The following is a 12,959-nucleotide window of genomic DNA, read 5'->3' as shown; positions in this document are numbered from 1 at the left end:
GGGAAGCAGTTAAAGACGTAATACAACATCTCTTTACTTGTTTCTCATATATGGGTCTGCCAAAAGCCTTGAAAACTGATAATGCTCCTGCTTACACATCTAAGTCTTTTCAGGAATTTTGTCTAAAGTTTCAAATTAAACATAATACAGGCATCCCTTATAATCCACAAGGACAAGCCATTGTGGAAAGAGCACATCAAACGTTAAAAACCCAAATTCAAAAACTAAAAGAAGGGGAGTTTAAATATAGTTCTCCCCATCACCTCTTGCAACATGCTCTTTTTGTAATAAATATTTTAAATACTGATTCAGCTGGAATGACTGCAATGCTTCGCCATTGGTGCCCGGAGCAATTGAATGCAAAACCATTAGTTAAATGGAAGGACCTCCTTTCCGGACAGTGGAAAGGTCCTGATCCATTGTTAACCAGCGGTCGAGGATATGCTTGTATTTTTCCACAGGACGCAGATTCTCCAATTTGGGTTCCGGATAGATTGATTCACCATGTCTCAGCCTCTCGGATACCGGGTTCCACGGCCGCCGCGACCCCGAAAGAGAAAAGGGCCTCCTCTGCCTTCGCTTCCCCCGCCAGCACGGGAAACACCACTGACATCGGAGCAACTGACATCAGGGATCCCGGATGAGCAGGGGACGGATCTGCCCACCAAACAGATGTCTCAACTTCACATACAGGATATCGCTCCCCCCGATCCTTTGCCTCACAAAAGGAGGTCAGGCCGCCTGACTCAGGCGACCCGGAATGCCTCCATACCTACTTGGGGACAAATAAAAACACTCTGCCATCAGGCACGGGGAATAACCTCTTTGCAGGGCTCTCCAACCTCCCCTGAGAAGATGTTTATTGCTATGCTTGCCTTATTATCATGCCAGGTAAGCGCCTCCTCCCCCACTCCTGAAAAGTATTGGGCTTACTTCCCAGACCCTCCAACCTTTCAAGTAGTTACCTGGAACAGTGACCCCCTATGGGTCCACACAAACCAGCCTCAGTTACTGGGAGGGTCATATACTTCCTATACCACAGACGATTATCCTATTAATTTCAATTTTACCTTCAGGGGATTAGCAGACGACCTTCCTGTTTGTTTCAACTTCCCCAGTGATATAGAAAGCTTTATTATTCCCCCTAAAGAAGGATGTGTCGGAGCCTCTAAAAAGGCAGTTCTGACTCATTCTCCAGCCTCAGGTATTGAACATAGAGGGCGTCTAGCGCTTTGGATTTTACAGGCTCGTATGCCCGGGGCCCTTGATCCCCACGAATTTATAATCCATAGACCCCCTCCTGGATATCCAAGTTGTTATAATACCAAGCCTTCAGATGCCATATGGAACACTATAGATGATCGTACAGGGTATCCGATTTGGAAATCTTGTACTTATCGTTTAAGAGCTGATTATAGAATACCGGGAGGAGGAAATTACATGATTCACGATTGGAGTAACTCAGACCTAGATAGGAGCCCATTGCCCCTTGATGACTTTCCCAGCAGATTTTATAATTGGAAGAAAGATTTGGTTTCTTGGCCTTTAAGCATTACTAGATGGCATAATAATCGATTTGTTTCGCCTATATTGTCTTATACAACTAAGAACAGAACCTCTTGGCAGCCAGAAATTTGGAGGGCCCTTGCTGCCACCGCTCCCATTTCCTTATTCCGTCCAAATAGCAATTCTACTTATTCTGTTTTAGCTTGTGTACCCTCGCCTTATGTTTTTCTCTTTACTAATGACTCCAAAAGATTAAATGTACACATGAATTATTCAGGTGGACCTAATATTGTAACTTGTGAACAATGTATGCTTTCATCTTGTTTGACCCCCCAATATAATGTTTGTTCTTTTGTTGTGTTGAAACGCCCACCCTATCTCATGATACCTGTGTCTGTGCATTCTTATTGGTATGATAATTACGGTTTGGCTGTATTACAACAACTGCAGGATTTAATGCGAACACGACGGTTTGTGGGCTTACTTATCTTGGGAATAGCAGCTTTGATAAGTGCAATTACTTCTGTTACTGTGGCAGCAATATCATTGACTCAACAAGTACATACTGCTCAATATGTTGATTCTATGTCCAAAAATGTTTCTTTAGCATTGGCAACACAGGAAGCTATAGACAGAAAATTAGAAATGAGGGTAGATGCCCTAGAGGAAGCAGTAATACATATTGGGACTGAATTGCAGGCTTTAAAGGTGAAAATGGCATTGTCCTGTCATGCTGACTACCGGTGGATATGTGTAACACCCCTGAAAGTAAATGAGACAGATTTTGAATGGGAAAAGATTAAAAACCATATTTCAGGTATTTGGAACAGCTCTGACATTAGCTTAGACTTAGGGAAACTTCACAATCAAATAGCAACCCTGGAACACTCCCGATTAGATTTTACTGCCGCTGGAACAGCAAATGATTTCTTCCATACTTTCTCTAACTACATTTCAGGAAAAAATATTCTGTCTACCTTCCTCGGCTACGCTACCTTGGCTGTTTTAATTTTATTTCTAATAATCATTCTTCCTTGTATTGTCAGGATTCTTCGGCAGAGCATTCAGAGGCTCGCGACTGAGCTACATCTGGCTGTTTTAAGAAATAAAAAAGGGGGAGATGCGGGGAGCCGGTGAGGCATTCCACTCGTGACAAAGGTTATGAGGAAGGAGGCTCGGCATACGCAAAGGCGGGATCGAGCCTCAGGAGTCCCCCCGGATATTCTCGAGCATTTTCCCCCAAAAAACCAGAGTCTGCCTACTTTATTGCTTTGTGCTCTCACCTCTGACTTTACTGGGGGCTGTCCCCTACCACCATCTCTCTCTCTCTGTGTCAAAGAGTTAACTTACAGCTCCAATTAATAAAGTTCCTGGGCAATTAGGAGTGTTTAAATCCAAACCCCTCTGATGGCTCTCTAACTCGCCTGACAAGTTTACCCGGACTTCTGCAGCTATGCATACGATTGTTTACAGTCTCCCAGGAGAGGCATGGGAAGCTTAAGATATTCAAATAGCTTAGAGCCTCTCAGAGAGTTAAAAACTGTCAGAATAAACTAGTAAAGGATTTCATTGATGAGTCAATGCTTGTTGCCAAGTTTTCACATCCCCTGAATTGTATCCTTGAATATGTATCAATTAATAGTGGGTATGTAGAAAAAATAAGTAGTGGCCTTGGTGTTAGTAACTTTAGACCCTTAAGGTAATAAATTCTTTCTTTGTTGTAAACCCATTACACATCCGCCCTATAGGAATGCAACTTTATCTTTGGAAGATGGTGCCAAACCTTGAAATAATTACTCTTAGAGAAAGTAAGTCTTTGTTGATAAGTCCTTGTCAAGAGTCATAAAATGTTAGTAGGCCTTCTGGCCAGAAGATGATGTAAATCACCTAAACCATTTGTATACGATACATTTGCAGGAAAGAAACCTTGGTTTTTGATAAGAACCAAAGACTGCTGACTTTGCATCCCCTATTATCCTCTATGTGTAACTTAGGGTATAAAGCCCCTGTTAAAAATAAAGCTACGGGCCTTGCTCACCAACGCTTGGTCTCCCCATGTCATTCTTCCCTTTAACTTCCAGCTGAGTCTCCATCTGGAGCGCGGAACCCACCACGCTGACTAATCATGCCTGGGCTTCTAAGACCCACTCGAGAAGGTGTCTAGGGTGAGACACCTTCCGCTATTCGAGAGGGCGCCTGCGGCCTACGTCAGTGGTGCAAACTTCTTGTCTTGAAGTTTTATTGGTCTCCCGCGTAAACCAAGCTACTCAGCTTCTTTTCTCCACTGAATTTTCCTACTGAGCTATCCTCATTCTATTGTTCTCTATATCTCTAATTAGCATGTAAATAGTCGCCTAGGCCGTCTCTCCTTCGAATACCCTGGATCAGCTGGGGCTGGTCCCCAGCAATCAGCCACGTGATCAGTGTATGATCAGCCACGTAATCAGTGTATGATCATCCACGTAATCAGAGTATGATCAGCCACGTGATCAGTGCATGATCAGCCACGTGATCAGTGTATGATCAGCCACGTAATCAGTGTATTATCAGCCACGTGATCAGTGCATGATCCACAACGTGATTAGTGCATGATCAGTCATGTGATCAGTGTATGATAAGCCACGTGATAAGTGCATGATCACCCACGGGATCAGAGAATGTTCAGCCACGTGATCAGTGCATGATCAGCCATGTGATCTTTGCATGCACACTCACGTGATCAGTGTATGATCAGCTTCGAGATCAGTGCATGATCAGCCACGTGATCAGTGCATGATCAGTCACGTGGTCAGTGTGTGATCAGCCACGGGATTAGGCATGATAGCCAGGTGATTACTGCATGATCAGTCACGCGATCAATGCAGGATCAGCCACGGGATCCGGGCATGATTGACATGTGATCAGTGCATGAGAGCTACGTGATCAGTGCATGATCAGCCACGTGATGATTGCATGATCGCCGCGTGATCAGTGCATGCACACTCACGTGATCAGTGTATGATCAACTTCGTGATCAGTGCATGATCAGCTACGTGATCAGTGCATGCTCAGTCACATGATCAGTGTATGATCAACTTCGTGATCAGTGCATGATCAGCTACATGATCAGTGCATGCTCAGTCACATGATCAGTGCATGATCAGCCACGTGATCAGTGCATGATCAGCCACGTGATCAGTGTATGATCAGCCACGTAATCAGTGTATTATCAGCCACGTGACCAGTGCATCATCCACAAGGTGATTAGTGCATGATCAGCCAAGTGATCCGTGTATGATAGGCCACGTGATAAGTGCATGATCACCCACGGGATAAGAGAATGTTCAGACACGTGATCAGTGCATGATCAGCCATGTGATCTTTGCATGCACACTCACGTGATCAGTGTATGATCAGCTTCGAGATCAGTGCATGATCAGCCACGTGATCAGTGCATGATCAGTCACGTGGTCAGTGTATGATCAGCCACGGGATTAGGCATGATAGCCAGGTGATTACTGCATGATCAGTCACGCGATCAATGCAGGATCAGCCACGGGATCCGGGCATGATTGACATGTGATCAGTGCATGAGAGCTACGTGATCAGTGCATGATCAGCCACGTGATGATTGCATGATCGCCGCGTGATCAGTGCATGCACACTCACGTGATCAGTGTATGATCAACTTCGTGATCAGTGCATGATCAGCTACGTGATCAGTGCATGCTCAGTCACATGATCAGTGTATGATCAACTTCGTGATCAGTGCATGATCAGCTACATGATCAGTGCATGCTCAGTCACATGATCAGTGCATGATCAGCCACGTGATCAGTGCATGATCAGTCATGTGATCAGTGCGTGATCAGTGAAGTGATCAGTGTATGATCATCCATATTTTCAGTGCATGCACAGTCACGTGGTCAGTGTATTACAGCCATGTGATCAGTGCATGATCAGCCAGGTAAACAGTGCATGATAGCCACCTGACCATTGCATGATCAGCAACATGGTTAGTGCATGCTAAGACATGTGATCAGTGCATCATCATGCACGTGAAGAGTGCATGATTACTCACGTGATCAGTGGATGATAGCCAGGTAATCAGTGCATGATCAGCCACGTGATCAGTACATGATCAGCCAAGTGATCATTGCATGCACAGTCACGTGATCAGTGTATGATCAGCCTCGTGATCAGTGCAGGATCAGCCACGTGATCAGTGCATGAACAGGCCCGTGATCAGTGCATGATCAGGCTCATGAGCAGTGCATAATCAGTCACGTGATCAGTCCATGACCAGTCACGTGAGTAGTGCATGATCAGACACGTGATCAGTGCATGATCAGTCAAGTGATCAGTGCATTATCAGCCACGTGATCAGTGCATGATAGCCACGTGATCAGTGCATGATCAGTCACGTGATTAGTACATGATCTGTCACTTGATCAGTGTATAATATTCACGTTATCAGTTCATGCACCGTCATGTGATCAGTGCATGATACGCAACGAGATCAGTGCATGATCAGTCACGTGATTAATGCATGATGAGTCACGTGATCAGTGCATGATAGCCACGTAAACAGTGCATGAACAGGTATGTGTTCAGTTAATGCGCAGTCACGTGATCAGTGCATGATAAACACGTGATCAGTGCATGATAGCCATGTGATCAGTGCATGCAGTCACGTGATCAGTGTATTTTCAGCTTCGTGTTCAGAGTATGATCAGCCACGTGATCAGTGCCTGATAAGCCACGTGATCAATGCATGATCCTCAACGTGATTAGTGCATGATCATTCAGGTGATCAGTGTATGATCAGCCACGTGATCAGTTCATGATCACCCACGTGATCAGTGTATGATAAGCCACGTGATCAGTTCATGATCACCCTCGTGATCAGTGCAGGATCAGCCACGTGATCAGTGCCTGATCAGCCACGTGATCAGTGCATGATCCACAACGTGATTAGTGCATGATCATTCAGGTGATCAGTGTATGATCAGCCACGTGATCAGTTCATGATCACCCACGTGATCAGTGTATGATCAGCCACGTGATCAGTGCATCATCCACAACGTGATTAGTGCATGATCAGCCAGGTGAGCAGTGTATGATAAGCCACGTGATCAGTTCATGATCACCCACGTGATCAGTGCATGATCAGCCACGTGATCAGTGCATGCACACTCACGTGATCAGAGTATGATCAGCTTCGTGATCAGTGCATGATCAGCCACGTGATCAGTGCATCATCCACAACGTGATTAGTCCATGATCAGCCAGGTGAGCAGTGTATGATAAGCCACGTGATCAGTTCATGATCACCCACGTGATCAGTGCATGATCACCCACGTGATCAGTGCATGATCAGCCACGTGATCAGTGCATGCACACTCACGTGATCAGAGTATGATCAGCTTCGTGATCAGTGCATGATCAGCTACGTGATCAGTGCATGCTCAGTCACATGATCAGTGTATGATCAACTTCGTGATCAGTGCATGATCAGCTACATGATCAGTGCATGCTCAGTCACATGATCAGTGCATGATCAGCCACGTGATCAGTGCATTATCAGCCACGTGATCAGTGTATGATCAGCCACGTAATCAGTGTATTATCAGCCACGTGACCAGTGCATCATCCATAAGGTGATTAGTGCATGATCAGCCAAGTGATCAGTGTATGATAAGCCACGTGATAAGTGCATGATCACCCACGGGATAAGAGAATGTTCAGCCACGTGATCAGTGCATGATCAGCCATGTGATCTTTGCATGCACACTCACGTGATCAGTGTATGATCAGCTTCGAGATCAGTGCATGATCAGCCACGTGATCAGTGCATGATCAGTCACGTGGTGATCAGTCACGCGATCAATGCAGGATCAGCCACGGGATCCGGGCATGATTGACATGTGATCAGTGCATGAGAGCTACGTGATCAGTGCATGATCAGCCACGTGATGATTGCATGATCACCGCGTGATCAGTGCATGCACACTCACGTGATCAGTGTATGATCAACTTCGTGATCAGTGCATGATCAGCTACGTGATCAGTGCATGCTCAGTCACATGATCAGTGTATGATCAACTTCGTGATCAGTGCATGATCAGCTACATGATCAGTGCATGCTCAGTCACATGATCAGTGCATGATCAGCCACGTGATCAGTGCATTATCAGTCACGTGATCAGTGCGTGATCAGTGAAGTGATCAGTGTATGATCATCCATATGTTCAGTGCATGCACAGTCACGTGGTCAGTGTATTACAGCCATGTGATCAGTGCATGATCAGCCAGGTAAACAGTGCATGATCCACAACGTGATTAGTGCATGATCAGTCATGTGATCAGTGTATGATCAGCCACGTGACCAGTGCATCATCCACAATGTGATTAGTGCATGATCAGCCACGTAATCAGAGTATGATCAGCCACGTGATCAGTGCATGATCAGCCATGTGATCAGTGTATTATCAGCCACGTGATCAGTGCATGATCCACAACGTGATTAGTGCATGATCAGTCATGTGATCAGTGTATGATCAGCCACGTGACCAGTGCATCATCCACAATGTGATTAGTGCATGATCAGCCACGTGATCAGTGTATGATCAGCCACGTAATCAGTGTATTATCAGCCACGTGATCAGTGCATGATCCACAACGTGATTAGTGCATGATCAGTCATGTGATCAGTGTATGATCAGCCACGTGACCAGTGCATCATCCACAACGTGATTAGTGCATGATCAGCCACGTGATCAGTGTATGATAAGCCACATGATAAGTGCATGATCACCCACGGGATCAGAGCATGTTCAGCCACGTGATCAGTGCATGATCAGCCATGTGATCATTGCATGCACACTCACGTGATCAGTGTATGATCAGCTTCGAGATCAGTGCATGATCAGCCACGTGATCAGTGCATGATCAGTCACGTGGTCAGTGTATGATCAGCCACGGGATTAGGCATGATAGCCAGGTGACTAGTGCATGATCAGTCACTCAATCAGTGCATGATCAGCCACGGGATCCGGGCATGATTGACATGTGATCAGTGCATGAGAGCTATGTGATCAGTGCATGATCAGCCACGTGATCATTGCATGATCCGCCACGTGATCAGTGCATGCAGACGCACGTGATCAGTGTATGATCAACTTCGTGATCAGCGCATGATCAGCCACGTGATCATTGCATGATCAGCCACGTGATCAGTGCATGCTCAGTCACATGATCAGTGTATGATCAACTTCGTGATCAGTGCATGATCAGCTACATGATCAGTGCATGCTCAGTCACATGATCAGTGCATGTTCAGCCACGTCATCAGTGCATGATCAGTCACGTGATCAGTGCGTGATAAGTGAAGTGATCAGTGTATGATCACCCATATTTTCAGTGTGTGCACAGTCACGTGATCAGTGCATTACAGCCACGTGGTCAGTTCTTGATTAGTCACATGATAAGCACAATTCAGACACAAGATAACTGCATGCTAATTATGCAATCAGTGCATGATCAGGCACGTGATCAGTGCATCATCAGTCACGTGATCAGTGTATGTTCAGCCACGTGGTCAGTGCACGATAGCCACGTGACTAGTGCATGATCAGTCACGTGATCAGTGCATGATCCACAACGTGATTAGTGCATGATCAGTCATGTAATCTCTGTATGATCAGCCACGTGATAAGTGCAAGATCAGCCACGTGATCAGTGTATGCTCAGCCACGTGATCAGTTCATGATCCCCCACGTGATCAGTGCATGATCAGCCACGTGATCATTGCATGATCAGCCACTTGATCAGTGTATGATCAGCCATGTGATCATTGCATAATCAGCTTCGTGATCAGTGCATGATCAGCCACGTGATCAGTGCATATCAGCCACGTGATCAGTGCATATCAGCCACCTGATCAGTGCATGAGAGCCAAGTGACTAGTGCATGATCAGTCAGGCGATCAGTGCATGATCAGCCACGGGATCGGGGCATGATCGCCATGTGATCGGCACATGATAGCTACGTGATCTGTGCATGATCAGCCACGTAATCAGTGCATTATCAGCCACTTGATCACAGTATGATCAGCCACGTGATCAGTGCATGTGCAGTCACGTGATCAGTGCATGATCATCCAAGTGATCAGTTTATGCACAGTCACGTGATCACTGTATGCTAAGCCACGTGATCAGTGCATGATCAGCCACGTGATCAGTGTATGATCAGCCACGTATCAGTGCATGATCCACAAAGTGATTAGTGCATGATCAGCCACGTGATCAGTGCATGATCAGCCAGGTGATCAGTGTTTGATCAGCCACGTGTTCAGTGCATGACAGACACGTGATCAGTGCATGATAGCCACGTGATCATTGTCTACAATTACGTGAACACTGCATGTGCAGTCCCGTGATCAGTGCATAATAGCCACGTGATCAGTGAATGATCAGTCACGTGATCAGTGCCTGATCAGTAACGTCATCAGTGTATTATCATCCACATGATCAGTGCATGCGCAGTCACGTGATCAGTGCATTATAGCCACGTGATCAGTTCTTGATTAGTCACATGATCAGCACCATTCAGACACGAGATCACTGCATGCTAAGTCACGTGATCAGTTCATGTTCCGCCATGTGATTAGTGCATGATCAGCCACGTGATAAATGCGTGATCATCCACGTGATTACTGCATGCACAATCAAGTGATCAGTGCATGATAGTCACGTGATCTATGCATGATCAGTCACGTGATCAGTGTATGATCAGCCAAGTGATCAGTGCATGATAGCCACGTGACCAGCACATGATTAATCAGTGCATGATCAGTCAAGTGATCAGTGCATGATCAGTCATGTGATCAGTGCATGATCAGCCATTTTTTTAGTGCATAAGCAGTCAAGTGATCAGCGTATTATCATCCACATGATCAGTGCATGCGCAGTCAAGTGATCAGTGCATGCAGTCTCGTGATCAGTGTATTTTCAGCTTCGTGTTCAGAGTACGATCAGCCACGTGATCAGTGCCTGATCAGCCACGTGATCAGTGTATCATCAGCCATATGATCAGTGCATGATCAGCCACATGATCAGTGCATGCACAGTCCTGTGATCAGTGTATGATCAGCTTCGTGATCAGTGCATGATCAGACACGTGATCAGTGCATGATCAGCCAAGTGATCAGTGCATGATCCACAACGTGATTAGTGCATGATCTTTCATGTGATCAGTGTATGATCAGCCATGTAATCAGTTCATGATCACCCACGTGATCAGTGTATGATCAGCCACTTGATCAGTGCATCATCCACAACGTAATTAGTGCATGATCAGCCACGTGAGCAGTGTATGATAAGCCACGTGATCAGTTATTGATCAACCACGTGATCAGTGCATGCACACTCACGTGATCAGAGTATGATCAGCTTCGTTACCAGTGCATGATCAGCCACGTGATCAGTGAATGATCAGGCACGTGAACAGTGCATGATCAGTAATGTGATCAGTGTATGATCAGCCACGTGTTCATTGCATGATCAGCCACGTGATCAATACATGCACAGTCATGTGATCAGTGCATAATCTACAACGTGATTAGTGCATGTTCATTCATGTAATCACTGTATGATCAGCCACGTGATAAGTGCAAGATCAGCCATGTGATCAGTGTATGATCAGCCACGTGATCAGTGCATGATCCACAACGTGATTAGTGCATGATCATTCATGTGATCAGTGTATGATCAGCCACGTGATCAGTTCATGATCACCCATGTGATCAGTGTATGATCAGCCACGTGATCAGTGCATGATCCACAACGTAATTAGTGCATGATCAGCCACGTGAGCAGTGTATGATCAGTCACGTGATCAGTTCATGATCATCCACGTGATCAGTGCATGATCAGTCACGTAATCAGTGCGTGATCAGTGAAGTGATCAGTGTATGATCATCCATATTTTCAGTGTGTGCACAGTCACGTGATCAGTGCATTACAGCCACGTGATCAGTTCTTGATTAGTCACATGATAAGCACAATTCAGACATGAGATAACTGCATGCTAATTTACGCAATCAGTGCATGATCAGGCACGTGATCAGTGCATGATCAGTCACGTGATCAGTGTATGTTCAGCCATGTGATTAGTGCATGATAGCCACGTGACTAGTGCATGATCAGTCACGTGTTCAGTGCATGATCCACAACGTGATTAGTGCATAATCAGTCATGTAATCTCTGTATGATCAGCCACGTGATAAGTACAAGATCAGCCACGTGATCAGTGTATGCTCAGCCACGTGATCAGTGCATCATCCACAACGTGATCAGTGCATGATCAGCCACGTGATCAATGTATGAGCAGCCACGTGATCAGTTCATGATCCCCCACTTGATCAGTGCATGATCAGCCACGTGATCATTGCATGATCAGCCACTTGATCAGTGTATGATCAGCCACGTGATCATTGCATGATCAGCTTCGTGATCAGTGCATGATCAGCCAATTGATCAGTGCATATCAGCCACGTGATCTGTGCATATCAGCCACCTGATCAGTGCATGATAGCCAAGTGACTAGTGCATGATCAGTCAGGCGATCAGTGCATGATCAGCCACGGGATCAGGGCATGATCGCCATGTGATCGGCACATGATAGCTACGTGATCTGTGCATGATCAGCCACGTAATCAGTGCATTATCAGCCACTTGATCACAGTATGATGAGCCACGTGATCAGTGCATGTGCAGTCACGTGATCAGTGCATGATCAGCCAAGTGATCAGTTCATGCACAGTCACGTGATCACTGTATGCTCAGCCAGGTGATCAGTGCATGATCATCCACGTGATTAGTGCATGCACAGTCACATTATCAGTGTATGATAGGCTTCGTGATCAGTGCATATTTAGTTACGTGATTAATGTATGATAAGCCACGTAATCAGTGCATGATAGCCACGTGATCAGTGCCTGATCAGTCACGTGATCAGTGCATATGCAGTCACGTGATCAGTCTATGATCATCCACGTGATCAGAGTATGATCAGCCACGTGATCAGTGCATGATCAGGCACGTGATCAGTGTATGATCAGCCACGTAATCAGTGTATGATCATCCACGTAATCAGAGTATGATCAGCCACGTGATCAGTGCATGATCAGCCACGTGATCAGTGTATGCTCAGCCACGTAATCAGTGTATTATCAGCCACGTGATCAGTGCATGACTCACAACGTGATTAGTGCATGATCAGTCATGTGATCAGTGTATGATCAGCCACGTGACCAGTGCATCATCCACAACGTGATTAGTGCATGATCAGCCACGTGATCAGTGTATGATAAGCCACGTGATAAGTGCATGATCACCCACGGGATCAGAGCATGTTCAGCCACGTGATCAGTGCATGATCAACCATGTGATCATTGCATGCACACTCACGTG

At 45.8% G+C, this 12,959-nt stretch overlaps 1 protein-coding gene across 1 annotated transcript; it reads left to right on the top strand.

Annotated features, from left to right (window-relative positions):
• The first annotated feature begins 504 nt into the window (after positions 1 to 504).
• On the top strand, positions 505 to 3,877 carry LOC112445423 (uncharacterized). The gene has a single exon (XM_024988922.2). It carries the CDS (start codon positions 505 to 507, stop codon positions 2,641 to 2,643), a length of 2,139 nt encoding a protein of 712 aa, XP_024844690.2. The 3' UTR covers positions 2,644 to 3,877.
• Positions 3,878 to 12,959: the final 9,082 nt, after the last annotated feature.

The sequence above is a fragment of the Bos taurus genome, unplaced genomic scaffold (genome assembly GCF_002263795.3).
Source record: "Bos taurus isolate L1 Dominette 01449 registration number 42190680 breed Hereford unplaced genomic scaffold, ARS-UCD2.0 Leftover_ScbfJmS_1324, whole genome shotgun sequence".
NCBI lineage: Eukaryota > Metazoa > Chordata > Mammalia > Artiodactyla > Bovidae > Bos > Bos taurus.
Note: the sequence above shows the minus strand (reverse complement) of the source record. Positions and strands in the feature narration are given on the sequence as shown.